Source organism: Amblyomma mixtum, chromosome 7, assembly GCF_055824585.1.
Source record: "Amblyomma mixtum isolate Tamu chromosome 7, ASM5582458v1, whole genome shotgun sequence".
Classification (NCBI taxonomy): domain Eukaryota; kingdom Metazoa; phylum Arthropoda; class Arachnida; order Ixodida; family Ixodidae; genus Amblyomma; species Amblyomma mixtum.
This window is the reverse complement of record NC_143018.1, coordinates 73,559,631-73,573,281: the sequence shown is the minus strand read 5'-3', so window position 1 is coordinate 73,573,281 and position 13,651 is coordinate 73,559,631. Positions and strand designations below refer to the sequence as shown.

Here is a 13,651-nt window from a genome sequence, read left to right as displayed (position 1 = left end):
GCCATAAATCTTTTATCAACACTCGGAAGTCAATTCAAAACCACAGTTCATGCCTAACTCCGTTCAACTAATCGTGTTCCTCATGCGACCCGCTTAAAATATTCACATCAGAAATTCACCTCTCAACTTGCTGAGAAAATCTGCGGCTATTACTATTCCCTAGGATTCATTTTCACAATCCTGAGAAAACCCAAGGTACTCCCACAAATCACAGGAACCTCAACGAAAGGAAATGACAGTCAGGGGAAGCACGGGGTCAACTGAAGTGATATGGCAATGAAATTTACTGGTATAATTTGGCTCCAGCTTTCACAAAGGTACTTGGAGCTCGTAAGGAGAAGGCCTTGGTGCTTCTCTAGGACTGAACCAACCAACCAAGCTAACGACGAGGTGACCTCGTTCAAGGCAAGAAAAACACGATTTCACTCGGCTGACCTTGTGGTCGTTCATGTTGAAGGTCTCCAGCCAGGTCTCGTACACCTCTGGCGGTGAGTCCGGCTCGTGGCAGTAAGTGTTGCGATCCACCAGAATTGAGTGCAGGCATGCCTGCAAAGGTTGGCAAGCCACCGTCACCATCTGTACAACGTACCGGTACTGGTAATTCCATGCAGCCCCACAACAATATCACAGGCAAGTGACAGCAAGTGATAGCAGCCATGAGCTTCCGACAGCGAGTCGCACTTGAAAAAAGGTTTGGTTTATAAGGCTTAATAACCCAAAGTGACACAGGCTATGAGAGACGCCGTAGTGAAGGGCTCCAGAAATTTCGACCACCTGGGGTTCTCTAACGTGCACTGACACCGCACAGCACACGGGCCTCTAGAATTTCTCCTTCGTAGAAATTCAACCGCCGTGGCCGGGGATCGAACCCGCGCCTTTCGGGCCAGCAGCCTAACACCACAACCACTGAGTCACTGCGGCGGCCACACTTGAAAAAAGAAAATCCTTTCATCAAGTACACAGATTCCAGCTCATGAGATAAATTCAGCAGTGGCAAAGCTGAGTGTGAGTATAGATAGAAGTATACAAGTGTGGCTGTAATCCACACTCACACGGCTGGTATAGGAATGGTGGCAAACAACTTACACAACAAGGGAGCCATGAAAAGTTTGCTTTCCTTTCAACCAGAGCACACACAAATGAAACTCACTCACAGAACGTAAATAATAATGTAAAACCTAAGTCAGAATCAGCAAGCTATAATAAGGGTAAACCAGAAAAATTAAACAAAAATACTATGCAGACAGGTTGCCGATGTGCATCAGCCACAAAAGGAACCCTAAAACCTGAGTCTTCAATCCTAAGCGGCCCCACTATCAGGCTGTACTAAGTGGAGGCCTAACTGGTCACCAGCAGATGTGAGCATCACCTACGCACTACAAGGCATGAACAGAAATGCACCTGCAACACTACTGCCAACCTGTCCTGTCGGACTTTATCTAAAAAATGCCAAGTGGTCCACACGCCAATGCAACGTTTTCACGAAATAACGAGTGGCACTTTGTGGAATGCTCAGAACATCCCAACGAAGTGCTCCAGCACAAACCACAAATTTCACAAACATGATGCACAATATGCACAGCGCAAATGACGCTGCAGTAACAAAGCTGACACAGGGCTGAAACAGCAGGGCTTCCCTGCAAAACTAGCACAACACAGAAGGCTCACTTGTAACTTGGGCATCAGCTTTTGTGCGACTAAACGATTACTGAACGACTACCAGAGACGTCCGCCACAACAAAGGCAGGCAGCGGAAGCAGCTGTTAACTCGGGCGCGCCAAACAAAGCAATGATTGCGCTTAGCAACAACAGTGCAGGTGTTCCTTTGAGCCACAGCTTCGCATCTCATTTCAAGCTCGTGATGTGCATTTCTGGCATCACTAACACATCCAGCACGCCAATGATGACAATATAAACTGAAAGTTTAGGAATGACTTTTTGGTGAATTACAAGTCATAAAGCATCCGCAGCGAAAGTGAGACAGTGACGACGCACTGGCAGTAATCCTCCCATACATCAACCTATAGTTTATCCAACTAGTAATTTGTAGCAGTCTAGTAACAGGAGCTGCCACCATCACTCACGGGCACACGCAACCAAGAGATACATCTCCAGGCTTTTTGCATGGTTTATGGTTTATGGAGGTTTAACGTCCCAAAGCGACTCAGGCTATGAGGGACACCGTAGTGGAGGGCTCCGGAAATTTCGACCACCTGGGGTTCTTCAACGTACACCTAGACTTTTTACAACACAGGGAAATAGGCATACACGGTTAACTACATTTCTGGCATCCAATCAGCCAGAGCAACCACCCTGATTGATTCGGCCAGCCAATGCGCAATCCTGGAAATCAAAGTGCACTAGGATCAAAGCCACAATGCAACCCCTGGGATCTGGGCCCGTTTCAAGCGCTTCGCTGCAAACGCCAAGGCCACTGTGATGCTAAAAAGAAAGGATATTTTCACGGCACACTCACCTGCCAGCGGTCCACAGGGTGCACTTCATTGTCGTGGATGACGGACAGCTCGTCGTCGGCCGGGTCCCAGGTGGGTGACAGGGCCTCACTGATGCTCCCGATCAGAGAGGTCAGCCCCTCCTTGGCTTTGGATGTCACCGAATTCTCCCCATCCAGCTGGACACGTTAATGCAGACAGGTGATCAAGTGAGTAACAGGCAGGTAATGTGCATTTACAGGCCACTACTGCACATTGATACTTCACCTCACAAGTCGTTAGCAGCGCTTGAGAAAGGTAGAGCTCTCTCTTCCAATCACGGCCAAGGGAGAAAGCAAATAGTCCCTCAAATTTTTTGTGCGGCATTGAGACTATTTTTCGGGCAACTATTGCAGTAATTGAAAAGGTAGTTAAGGGTGGTGTTTGAAAACCACAGCGAGCCTTTCATTCATTAGCAAAATTAGCAGAGAAAGTTGGCACGTACACAGCAATGTGCTGCGAAGTGGTATGTCACCAGTCGTAAACATGGCATTAGCCGAGTGTTCAGCAGCTGGACAATGGTACTCTTTCCTACCCAGAGATGGCGCCACTAGTCGCGGGGGCGAGAGGCCCGGAGGAACACATTTCGCAGCGCACGCCGTTCTGGTTGGCTCAGATCGCCCAAGCCTTCACAATGGTGCAAGAAACTTGGGAGATGGAAGATTGAATATAAAACAAAGAGTAAAAAAAGCAGATCCTGCCACAACAACTCAACCACTGAGCTCTGCCGAGCAACAGAGGGCAAATAACACACACATAAAGTGCTGACGTTATCAAATGTTTGCTTTGGAAAAGGGTCGTTACTTCGCTATTTTACTCCATTTTAACACTGAAGCCAGACTGCCACAAGATCCAGAAAATTCAGGGGGGCACTTTGTTCACCTAAAGTGCGGTGAGGCGAAAGTCTTAAGCACAGTGTTGCTGCTTGTGTCACTGATGTGTTGTTAAGATTTAAGCTTCGCCTCTAAGAGTGAAACGCGACAGCGTCTTGCAACGCTGCCAGGGAGTCCACAGAACGCCATCATCCGTTGGGTTCTACACCTTGCTCATCGGTAAATCGGTTTTTGAGGAAATGTATCTGCCTCGCATACCTCGGTGGACACGTGAACCTCATACCTGGGTGGACACCTGAGCCTCATGGTAACAGGAAGGGAGGAAGATGGGAGTGAACGAAGACTAGACGCGCCTTTGTTCATTCCAAACCATTGAGCTGGCATGGCCGAGTGGTAGCGTGCTCGTCTCGCACTTCGGGGACCGGGGTTCGATTCCCGAACTCGACCAATTTTCTACTCAGTTTTATTTATTTATCTGGCCTGATTACAAAGGTTAATTAGGCTAATTGGGTGATTAGGTAATTAACTAACCTCATTCCCACTTACTTGGCGCATCACTATACGACCCCTTTAATTGGCTGCGTGGTTACTAGCCAAAGTACAATTGGCCCCGTTTGAAATTCGTGCACTCTGACGTCACGACCGTTTCGACCAATTGAAGAGCGTGACATTTCTGTCAACAACTCCTGCTTACGACGATGAGGCATTAAAGGCTTCCGCCTTAAAAAAAAGACAGAGAGAGACCATCTCCTGGTCCCTTTACAGGTGCCATGCCTGCTGACCTTGAGCTTATCCCGCACAAAGGCTGCCGTCGAAGAGACCGCCTGTGCCGTGTCCTGCTGGACTGTGCTTGAGAACTCCGTCAGGTCCCGCTTGAAGAACTCGTACGCTGTGGATGACTGCACAAGGATGTCAGGGCACAACATTAACAACCTCTTCGCTCCTCAAATCCCAGACGAAGCCCTGAACACTGACAAAACAACCCCTTCAAACAATACTGAACAAGATTTTTATCCCCAAATAACTGCCCACTTTCATCGCACAAAAAATAAATTAACTGCAAAAAGCGACAGTGTGCCTCATTGGTTATGGCGCTCGGCTGCTGACCTGAAAGACGGGGATTCGATCCTGGCTGTGGCAGTCGAATTGCGATGGAGGCGAAATTCTGGAGGCCCGTGTAATGTACGATGTCAGTGCATATTAAAGAACTCCAAGTGGTCCAAATTTCCGAAGCCCTTCACTACGGCATCCCAAATAGCTTGATGGTTTGGTTTGGTTTATGGGGTTTAACGTCCCAAAGCGACTAAGGCTGTGAGAGACGCCGTAGTGGAGGGCTCCGGAAATTTCGACCACCTGGGGTTCTTTAACGTGCACTGACATCGCACAGTACACGGGCCTCTAGAATTTCTCCTCCAAAGAAATTCCAGCCGCCGCGGCCGGGATCGAACCCGCGTCTTTCGGGTCAGCAGCCGAGCACCATAACCGCTGAGCCACCGCAGCGGCCTAAATAGCCTTAGTCGCTTTGGGACGTTAAACCGCTATAAACCAAACCAAACCAAACCAAACCAAACCAAGTTTTACTTCGCAACCTCCCTCTGCAACAGTTATGTTTCTGCACACCACAGTTATCACATAATAATAACAGCAGTACTGATCTCATTACATCCTTAACTCAGAAAGGAGTACCTCTTCATCCTGCAATGCTATAAAACTGAAATGTTGGATGACACTTCTGAACCCTTAGCATCTTTACACTGGTGTTTGCTAGATGGAAGAAATGTAATACACCATTAAATTAAAGGCATTACAATGCTACAGTTACATGAAGTGCACATGTAAGATTTCTAAGAAAAGCAGGGGAGCGTTCACATGTCGTATTTAGTCATAGATACAAGATTAGGCATAACAGACATACACTGAAAGTTAAGACATGTACAACAGTGCCAAGTGCTCATCTTAACTTTCAATCCGCGCATGTTCCGCCCTACGATGAGAGGGCTTTCAGCCAGTCCTATTCTGCGATGCAAAATGGGAAGAACCTTTACTCATGCACAGAGCCTTTCCATTTTCGGGTAAAATAGATTCTTGCCCCCCACCCCAAACACATCTCTTAAAAAATCAGGTTAAACCAGATTTCTCCCGGAATATATCCATTCTAGAGAACACACAAGGGCAAGGAAATGAGGGGCTCGTTCCGGAGGACTATTTGTTCAACTGGCGATCTTAAACCTCTCTTAATGGGCTTGTTATTCATAAGTGGCGTAATTTGTGGATACGTTCGAAAAGTAACTCTGAGAAGCGGGACGCCAAAAAACGGGTGCTGACCAGGCATTTATTCGGTGTTATGTATCAAGCGCTTTCCATAATAACGACATCCTACTCCAGGGTTCTTGCTCGTCTAAAACAGCCACTGTGATGCGTATTTACTGTTTTCGCAGTGTACGTACAAGGCAGGTAAGTCTTGCATGCATGCGAAGTGTTGAATACAAGATTGATAGTTTATGCAACGAAATAATTGTAATAGATGAGAAAAAAATCAAATTTGGTAGCAGTTTTTTTCTGTGCAACTTGTCATTTTAGTGTTTGTGAAACACTGAGCAAAAAAATAAGGTATTCTGTGCCCTGCACAGAAACGAGCACTTAAGGGGGGATGCGGGGCTAAAATACGACTTTTGCCAAAAAAAAATTATTTTTAAATTTGTGCCATGTTGGATTCCTGATTTAATAAACTTCTCACCAACTTTGGCAGCTATCTGAGCAGCTGAAACGAAGATAATGACTTCTTTTCATGACATGGTGCTGTGTGTCCAGTGTCTAAAGTGCCTATGGACACTTTTTTTCAAGACTTGGCCGCACAGCGGCAAGAAAACGAACCCAAAGTGAATGTCTACGTTAGAAAGTTTATTTTAGTGCTTTTTAGTCATGGGAGACCTTCTATCGAGACTACACCAGACTACTAAAGAAAAATGAGAAAAAGAGGCATCTTTTTGACCATGGCAACTGTGCATGGCTGGCAAACTGAAACACAAGCCTCAACTGGCGGAAACACAGCACGCGACCTTCCAAAGCTTTTTTCGGGCCACTCGGAATATCACTAGGCCAGACCTAGTTTTAGCTCTGTTCGACACTGGTTATTTGTTTATCTTTCCAACCGACCAAGCAGCCAAGGAAAGCATTTCACGAGCGCAGAGAAGCGCACTGGACAGCTTTAAAGCTGAAGAAAAAAGAGAAAACATGGAGCAATTGCCACAGAGCAGCGTCGTGTTGGAATAGGTGGGCCCAAATTAAGCAGCAGGCACTTTTGAATAGCATGTATTGAAATCTTTGAACGCATTTTTTTCACTTAACTTTGCACTTTTTGGGAAAACGAAACCGTTAGGAAAACTATCATTTCCAAACTATTTCGCGAAAAGCTGCTTTCAATTAAAGGTGATGTCTAGACTGAAATTTTGTCAGGAATAAGAAGACGTACTTTCTAGGTTTCTAGTTTTTTTCTAACACAAAAAAAATGTATCTGAGATATAATAACAGAAAAAAATAAAATTAGTTTTTAAAGTGATGACACTTTTGCAGAAATAACATAAAAAACACGCAACTATAGCCTTATCCTGAACTGTAAACCACCTCGAAGGTATCTAATCCCAAACAATTAATATATCCTCACTATTTTTGAAATGATAGTAATCCCAAACTGAGCAACCTAACTGATCTATATGACAATATATAAGCGTTTTCTGTTTGCGCTACGATAATGAAATTCAGAATATAGGCTAATGTCAAGAAGATAAACCATTCCAGAAATTTTTATCAAAATTAGCACAGCAGTTCAAAAGTTGACGCTTCAGCCTAGCATCCACCTTGTTAAAGTAAATTGTCCTTTGCTGCAAAGCGGGGACCATAAAAAACCCGAATTAGGAAAATTTTTGCTAAATAACTAAATCCGTACCCTAATTTTAATTTATAAAATGTCACCTGATCTATAACCCACCAAATTCTGAAAAAAAACAAAAACAAAGGGCCCTACCCATACACAGTACCAATGTATGGTAGCGCTTGACATGCAAATAACCTCCTCCCGCTCATGCCAGCAATGAATGAGTGCAGATAAGATAGTCGTGCCTATAGCCCTAACCAACATACAGTAATACCCCTGTTGCATACGCACCTTTAATGACAGCTCAATTCAGATGAATGAGAGTTAAGCGGTGTTAGATGGCAGCACGTACTGCCGTTGACCTCTAAACTGCAGTTCAGTTTAACTGAGAAGAGCGTGCCAGCTTAAAAGGTCAACTGCCATGCCAACCAAATACACGCCATTTACTGCAGCCACATGTTTGCAAATCACACGAAAGCTTGCTGTCCTGGCTAGTGCAGACTAAAGTCTGCACTAAACATATGTGTACAGCAACACCTGTATGCAAAGTGACATTAAAAAAACTGCGGTTAAGCATTAAAACTAAGCATACATATGCTGAGTGTCCTCTGTGAAGTATGCAGCTGCAGTGCACACAAAGCAGGCACAGAAATTGCACTTTAGACAAACGTGATATAAAATGAGAGCCTGAAACTAAACATAACAAAATGCGCACCTATTTCTGCTCATTAATGGGCTGCAAATGGCTTGATCACATGATAAAAAGGCAGAACTGAGTTTCAGGAAAAGTGACCTATGCGCTCAGCTGAAGTTCAGTTCAATGGCAGCCAGAAAGCTGAACTGTTGCTGAGCTGAACGGCAGTTTTAGCTGCTTATGTAACTAGGCTGAAATTAGATGAACCAGTCACCCTCATTTTCAAAGAGGTAGAGTAATCCTTCGGTATGCCATTTTTAGTTTCCGACAAAACGAAGTATCTTCCCTAAATAGTGCAGTCAAGCCTTAAAAAAAAAACAACTTGTTAGCTTTACAGTGCAAAATACTAGCGGGCGATTTTTTTCAAAGATGTGCGAAATTTCATAAAAAAGTGTAATAATTGATGAAAAACAGGATCATCAAAATGCCATTACTTATCGGGTTAATGCACAAAAATGCACACAATGCTTGAAATTGTGAAAATAAAAAACCAAACTGATGTTACTACTGGTGGCAAAATGTGTCTGCACAAACATGGCAAACGACATGCTACCCCACTCACTGCTTCGTGGGATATTATTTACTGTGTTCGATTATGCTTATTTGTGAAATGAAGACTGCAAAATTGGCATGAAACGAAGAAATCACTGCTCTTTAATGCTCATCACACTCTTTAATGCTGCTGTACCACTAAGAACAAATTTGCTATCATGCACAACCGTTCATAAGCGCCATCCTCAAGCACTCTATTATCTTTCTCAGCCATTAATCCCATCTCATCTAAAAAATCAGAAGAGTTTGAAAATAAAATTGTAAATTGTGTGTTTTAACATCCTGAAGCAGCAAACGGCCTTTGAGGGACACCGTAGCGGAGGACTCCGGATTAATTTAACTTGCCGTTAAATACTGCCGCGGAACGAAATTTGCACTTTGGTCCTCCAGCCTTCAGGAGACAAAGGCCAATCTCCTTCCTTTTCCAGCCCTTAGTACAAGCCATCTTTGGGGGGGGGGGGGGGGTTCTTTAACATGCAAAGACAACGAACAGGCACTAGGGAGCCTTTGCATTTCACCTCCATCGAAACGCAGCTGCTCAATAGCCGAGTGCCCTAACCACCGAGCGAGCGCAGCGAGTTTGAACTAATGGACTCCAGAGCGTGCAACAGATAGGCACGAATGTGCAAATTTTTCAGCAAGAAACATTTTTCTTTCAGCTCTACAAAGTAAGTGACACCCCTGCTCCAGTTAAGCATGCTTAACATGCCACAGCTTTTCCTCCCAGCCACATTCCTTGCATTTCACTCCATAATATTTAGCTTAACCTAACTGTTCTTCATCAAAGGCTGTCATGATTCTTTCTTTGACGCAACATATTTTGACTCGTTTGCGATCAGACATCCAGAATTTTTTCTTTAATGCAAAAAAGCCTGCATTCAAGGAAAAAGATGCTATGTACCTAACTGAAGTTAAGTAAACAGTTGTTTACACTGCCAAAGAACTTCATAGAGCTAATGTACTGTTCCAGCTTTATTAAATAGATGTAACCAATTATTTATGCAGGAGCACGGGGACTGCAGCAGTGGTCTCGTAAGCACAAACATTAGTAATGAGACAACCAGGTAAACCATAAACAGCCACTAACCCCCCAGCCTCACTTATCCTTTCCATTTCCTATGATTCCCGTTAAATCATCTTCTCCCATGTCAGCAAGTGCAAATTCATGACTGACGCGAAGAAGTTCAGGGTACAAAGGATTCAGAGATTCAATAAAAAATAACGGCTGAAAGTAACCACAGAACAATACCAGTCTCTGTACATCACACGAGCGCTTGCAACACCTTTATTCCAGCAGCCCTCCAGACAGTTGTGTGTGCAAAGCTCTCCAGACAGCAGGCTTGATAACCTCGACTTAAAGCTTACTGCTGTAGAAGTCTTGAAGGGCATGCTTGGCGGCAGCCCTCTTATCAAAGTTACAGCAGCATGAGAAAGTGAATAGGAAAAAAAAAGAAAGACGAGGTACCGCAACTACGCGCAGAGACAGCATATCTGCGAAACCCGCTGAATGCATGTATCTTCAACTTCACCTCCCCTTTTTACTGTCTTTTTTTATTATCTTTAACTCCAGTACAGTCGCAAACTCTACAAACACGTGACCCGGTGGTCTCAACAGCCAGAGGGCCAAGGCGACGAATCATGCAAGAAATGAAAACTATTACGAAACAAAAGAAGCAAAAGGGAAAAAAAAAACGCGGCCTCGACCGCAACAGCTGGGTCGACCCGTAAAAGCGTCGCGACACGAGAAACGGTTCGCAGTTGGCCAACATACCCGGCGCGCCTGGCAGGTCCAGACACCGGATGAGTAATCGCTCGGCGCAGGGCAGCGCGACAATGTGTAATCGGCGAGCGAGTTCAACCCTAGAAACAGCGGGCGAATTTGCATAGAGGCGTGATCAAACATCACGTCCGGCCGCTCTTGCATGTTTATTTCGACGATAGCGATTAGCCGTGTCTCGATACCGTCGTGAACACTTTTGCCAGGTGTGCGAGGGCCGAATCACGGCGCATATCCGGAGTTATAGACAGGGGCTCGCAGGCGAAGCAAACATCCTTCCTAGCTTCGCGACTGTTCGATAGCTGTTCACAGTCGCGATCACCCCTCCGAAGCATAGCTGCAAAGAAGTCCAAACTACGATTATTCGTTTACGATAGGGGTTATCAAGAAGTAGCATGGTCAGAGCACGAATATTCTGACCTAACATGACAACATAAACATTATTTTTAGGTTCCGCACGTGTCTGCATGCAGGTCGGCAGCGTGCAAGCGTGATCAGAAACCTAGCGACTCTTAACACGATCAGCACGTTGCCGAGAGTCGGTCCTCCGCTGTTAGCGACAGTTGCGAATTACAGAATGTCAACTCCTCGTACACGACGCCAAGAGTGTGCTCGAAGAGTGGCGACATTCGCGACGCCAGAGACAGTGCCTGTGGCCCGTGTTCGCTTCCAAAACACAAAAATGACGACGCCAGGAAACGGTTCGCTCGCTTGGCCTGGGTGCAACGAACGCTAAATGTCTTCAATAGAACGCCGCTGGTTACGACTAGTGTGGCTTTCGCAACAAGATTATGCACCAGATATGCAGTCTAATCAAGATGAAAAAGCCAAACGGGAGTTGAGGGGGGTGGGGGGAGGGGTATGAGGCGCTAAAAATCCGTCGATAGCGATCCAAAGCGCAGGCCACACACAGCACACCGTAGCTCTGGGCCAGCGTGCTCGCCGCGCCTCTGCCAAGTAGTGGATGCCGGTTGCGTAACGCTATTCGCAAGCGCAACCTCGATCGCTTTTTAACTCACTCATAGGCCTGGCAAGGCAATGTTGTGGCGTGCAATGTATGTCTTACCTTGTCTTTTGCTGTCTGCAACCAACTATTCCACCACGGCGTTCCTTCGTCCGGGTTGCTGCGCAAAGAAAAATGATGGCAACAGTAGGTTAACGCGCTGCACACAGCCAAAAGATCAACGCTTCGAGGTCATGAAATGTTCAGAAGGGAAAAGTGAATGTTATTTCGCATCGCAGACACTGTAAAAAAGAGGTGCAATGCGATTTTCACAAATCGCGGAGACTTACGTGCCCTCGGCCATCTTTACATGTTTGCGATGACAGCGACAGAGAACGCTCGTGTGGTTGAAGTTTACAAACAGAAAACCGAAACTGCAACATAAAATACCTTTACAAAATATTTTTAATATACGCTATTATTAATATAATTTTAATGTTAGTTGTATACGTAAAATATGTGTTGTCATTAGGTTTAGTGTTTATAAACAGAAGCTTGAGAAGGTACACTCGATTTACTAGTTTCGGTTTCGTTATCTTGGCGCAAAAGGGCACTGTTTTTTAAGTTTTTCTTTCATCCCTTCCCTTACGGCCCGGTTCAGGTGTCCACCAAGATATGTGAGGCAGATACTGCGCCATTTTTTTTCCGAAAGACCAATTTTCTAATTTTCATTAACCCATCAAGCATTTTTTTAGTATTTTCATGATCGGCCTAAGCTTGCAGGGTGAGGTGTGCCTTTAGGTCTGGCATGCGCGGTGCACTTAGAGATCAAAATAACCTTGGACGTCGATATAGTACATTGCGACCCGCTCCAATGCGGGTCGCCGCAGTAATCGCCAAGTTTTTTATTTCTTTTTTCTCTCCTGCAACATGCTTTGCCTACCGCCGCGTTCGTCTATCGATCTCATCCAAGAATGAGTCACAATCGACCAGCCCGCAAAATTTAAATCCCACGTAGAACCACCCGGGGAACATCCGTCGATCCTTGCAGTGTCGCGACAGGAAAAATGATATGTACCTTGAAGCCCTTGAAGGTCCCTTGCGCTTAATATCAACAGTTCTAATAAGTTATTTGTGTTGTGAAGCCCCTGTGGTAAAAAGTATTAATTAGCTGTATATATTTGAGCTAATTATCAGCTAATGAAAACCACTAGTTTGCATCGCGAAAATAACAAATTAAGGCAGTGAATTAAGGAATTTTTATTTCACTGCTCCAATGTTATTTATCATCACGGATAGCTGTGAGCGCCCGCGACATCGGACTCTGCACGCTGCTACAGTGGCTGGAACGCTGCCTGCGCTTGGAGGCCAATTGCCGTTATGTCGATGGACTATCGTTTCAAGCACAGCTGAAAAAGTCCATTGGCTCCATGGGTTTTCGGACTTTTCCAACATTGTTACAATTGGCATTCCAGTTAGATTTAATGGGAATTTACAGCTGAACGAAATTGGAATGGGAACTAGTTTGATTTTCAGATAGTTCTGTTTGCAATTTTCCCTCACTCGGGGGTATCGAAAGCCCCAAGAGCATTGGCGATTTTCACGAAATCGGCACCATGCTGCGGCTACGCGGCGAACTCGGTCGCGCTCGGCGGAGCCTCGTCTGGTCCGTTGCCTGACTGAGAGCGGTTCGCCGGCACGTTCAAAGGTTGTTCTCCGAGCTTTGCTGGGAAAAAAATATCTGATAAGAGACGTTACATAGATGTTTACACGATAACCACACTCAGATACAACTCAAGAACTAAGCGGCGAATAGCGGCGTCGACCTGTTTCCAAGACGTCGTTGTAATACCCTAGAGTGAAATCGTTGGTGACTGCCAAGTGCCTGTGTGAAATGGGGCTAACAGCAACGGCATGTCCATCGGTCGACGCCATTGGCTGGACGGCCTCTGTGAGGGGCATTTGCGGCTGCCTTCTTGACTTGTATCATACTATAGATATAAGAAGAGCCACTAAGTGTCACTGCGAATTAGTTTTCTAGTGCCAGCAATACGGAGAACACGTAAACAGGAATTAAGTTTTCAACACTTCCAAGACCATGATAGCGCAGTTATTGTGGCACTGGTAATAACGTCCGGTGGATGTTATTGGTCCACCTGACGTCCATCCGACGTCCATCCGACGTCCATCCGACGTCCACCCGACGTTATTGGTCCTCCTTTGAGGGAATTTGTAGATGCTTTCGCGAGTTGTATCCGACCACAGTGACTATGAAAACGAGACCGAGTTCACCCGTTCGTTTTATTTTTCGAAGACACTCCACCCCTGAGTCTCTGTCCGCTGGAGGTCGCACCGATGGCCGCAGATGGCGACCTCAGGAAAGCACGTGTGCCCTACTGTTCTTCGCAGCCCTGAGCCAGCCCTTAGAGCACGCTGTCTTCACACGGACCTGCGACGTTTTCATTGCAGAGAAAAAAAATGCGTTA

The 13,651-nt window shown here is 45.5% G+C and overlaps 1 protein-coding gene across 3 annotated transcripts in view; it reads right to left on the bottom strand.

Annotated features, from left to right (window-relative positions):
- The window catches only part of LOC149336514 (BSD domain-containing protein 1-like), a 28,204-nt gene extending 16,652 nt beyond the window's left edge, over window positions 1–11,552 (bottom strand). For all 3 annotated transcript variants that reach the window (XM_089552966.1, XM_089552968.1, XM_089552967.1), the window contains exons 1-5: window positions 11,516–11,552; window positions 11,289–11,346; window positions 4,108–4,224; window positions 2,477–2,632; window positions 436–546 (exon numbers count right to left, since the gene is read on the bottom strand). In XM_089552966.1, the coding sequence (XP_089409092.1) occupies window positions 436–546; window positions 2,477–2,632; window positions 4,108–4,224; window positions 11,289–11,346; window positions 11,516–11,529 (456 nt within the window). In that variant the 5' untranslated portion in view covers window positions 11,530–11,552. The remainder of the gene's footprint in view (window positions 1–435; window positions 547–2,476; window positions 2,633–4,107; window positions 4,225–11,288; window positions 11,347–11,515) is intronic.
- Window positions 11,553–13,651: the final 2,099 nt, after the last annotated feature.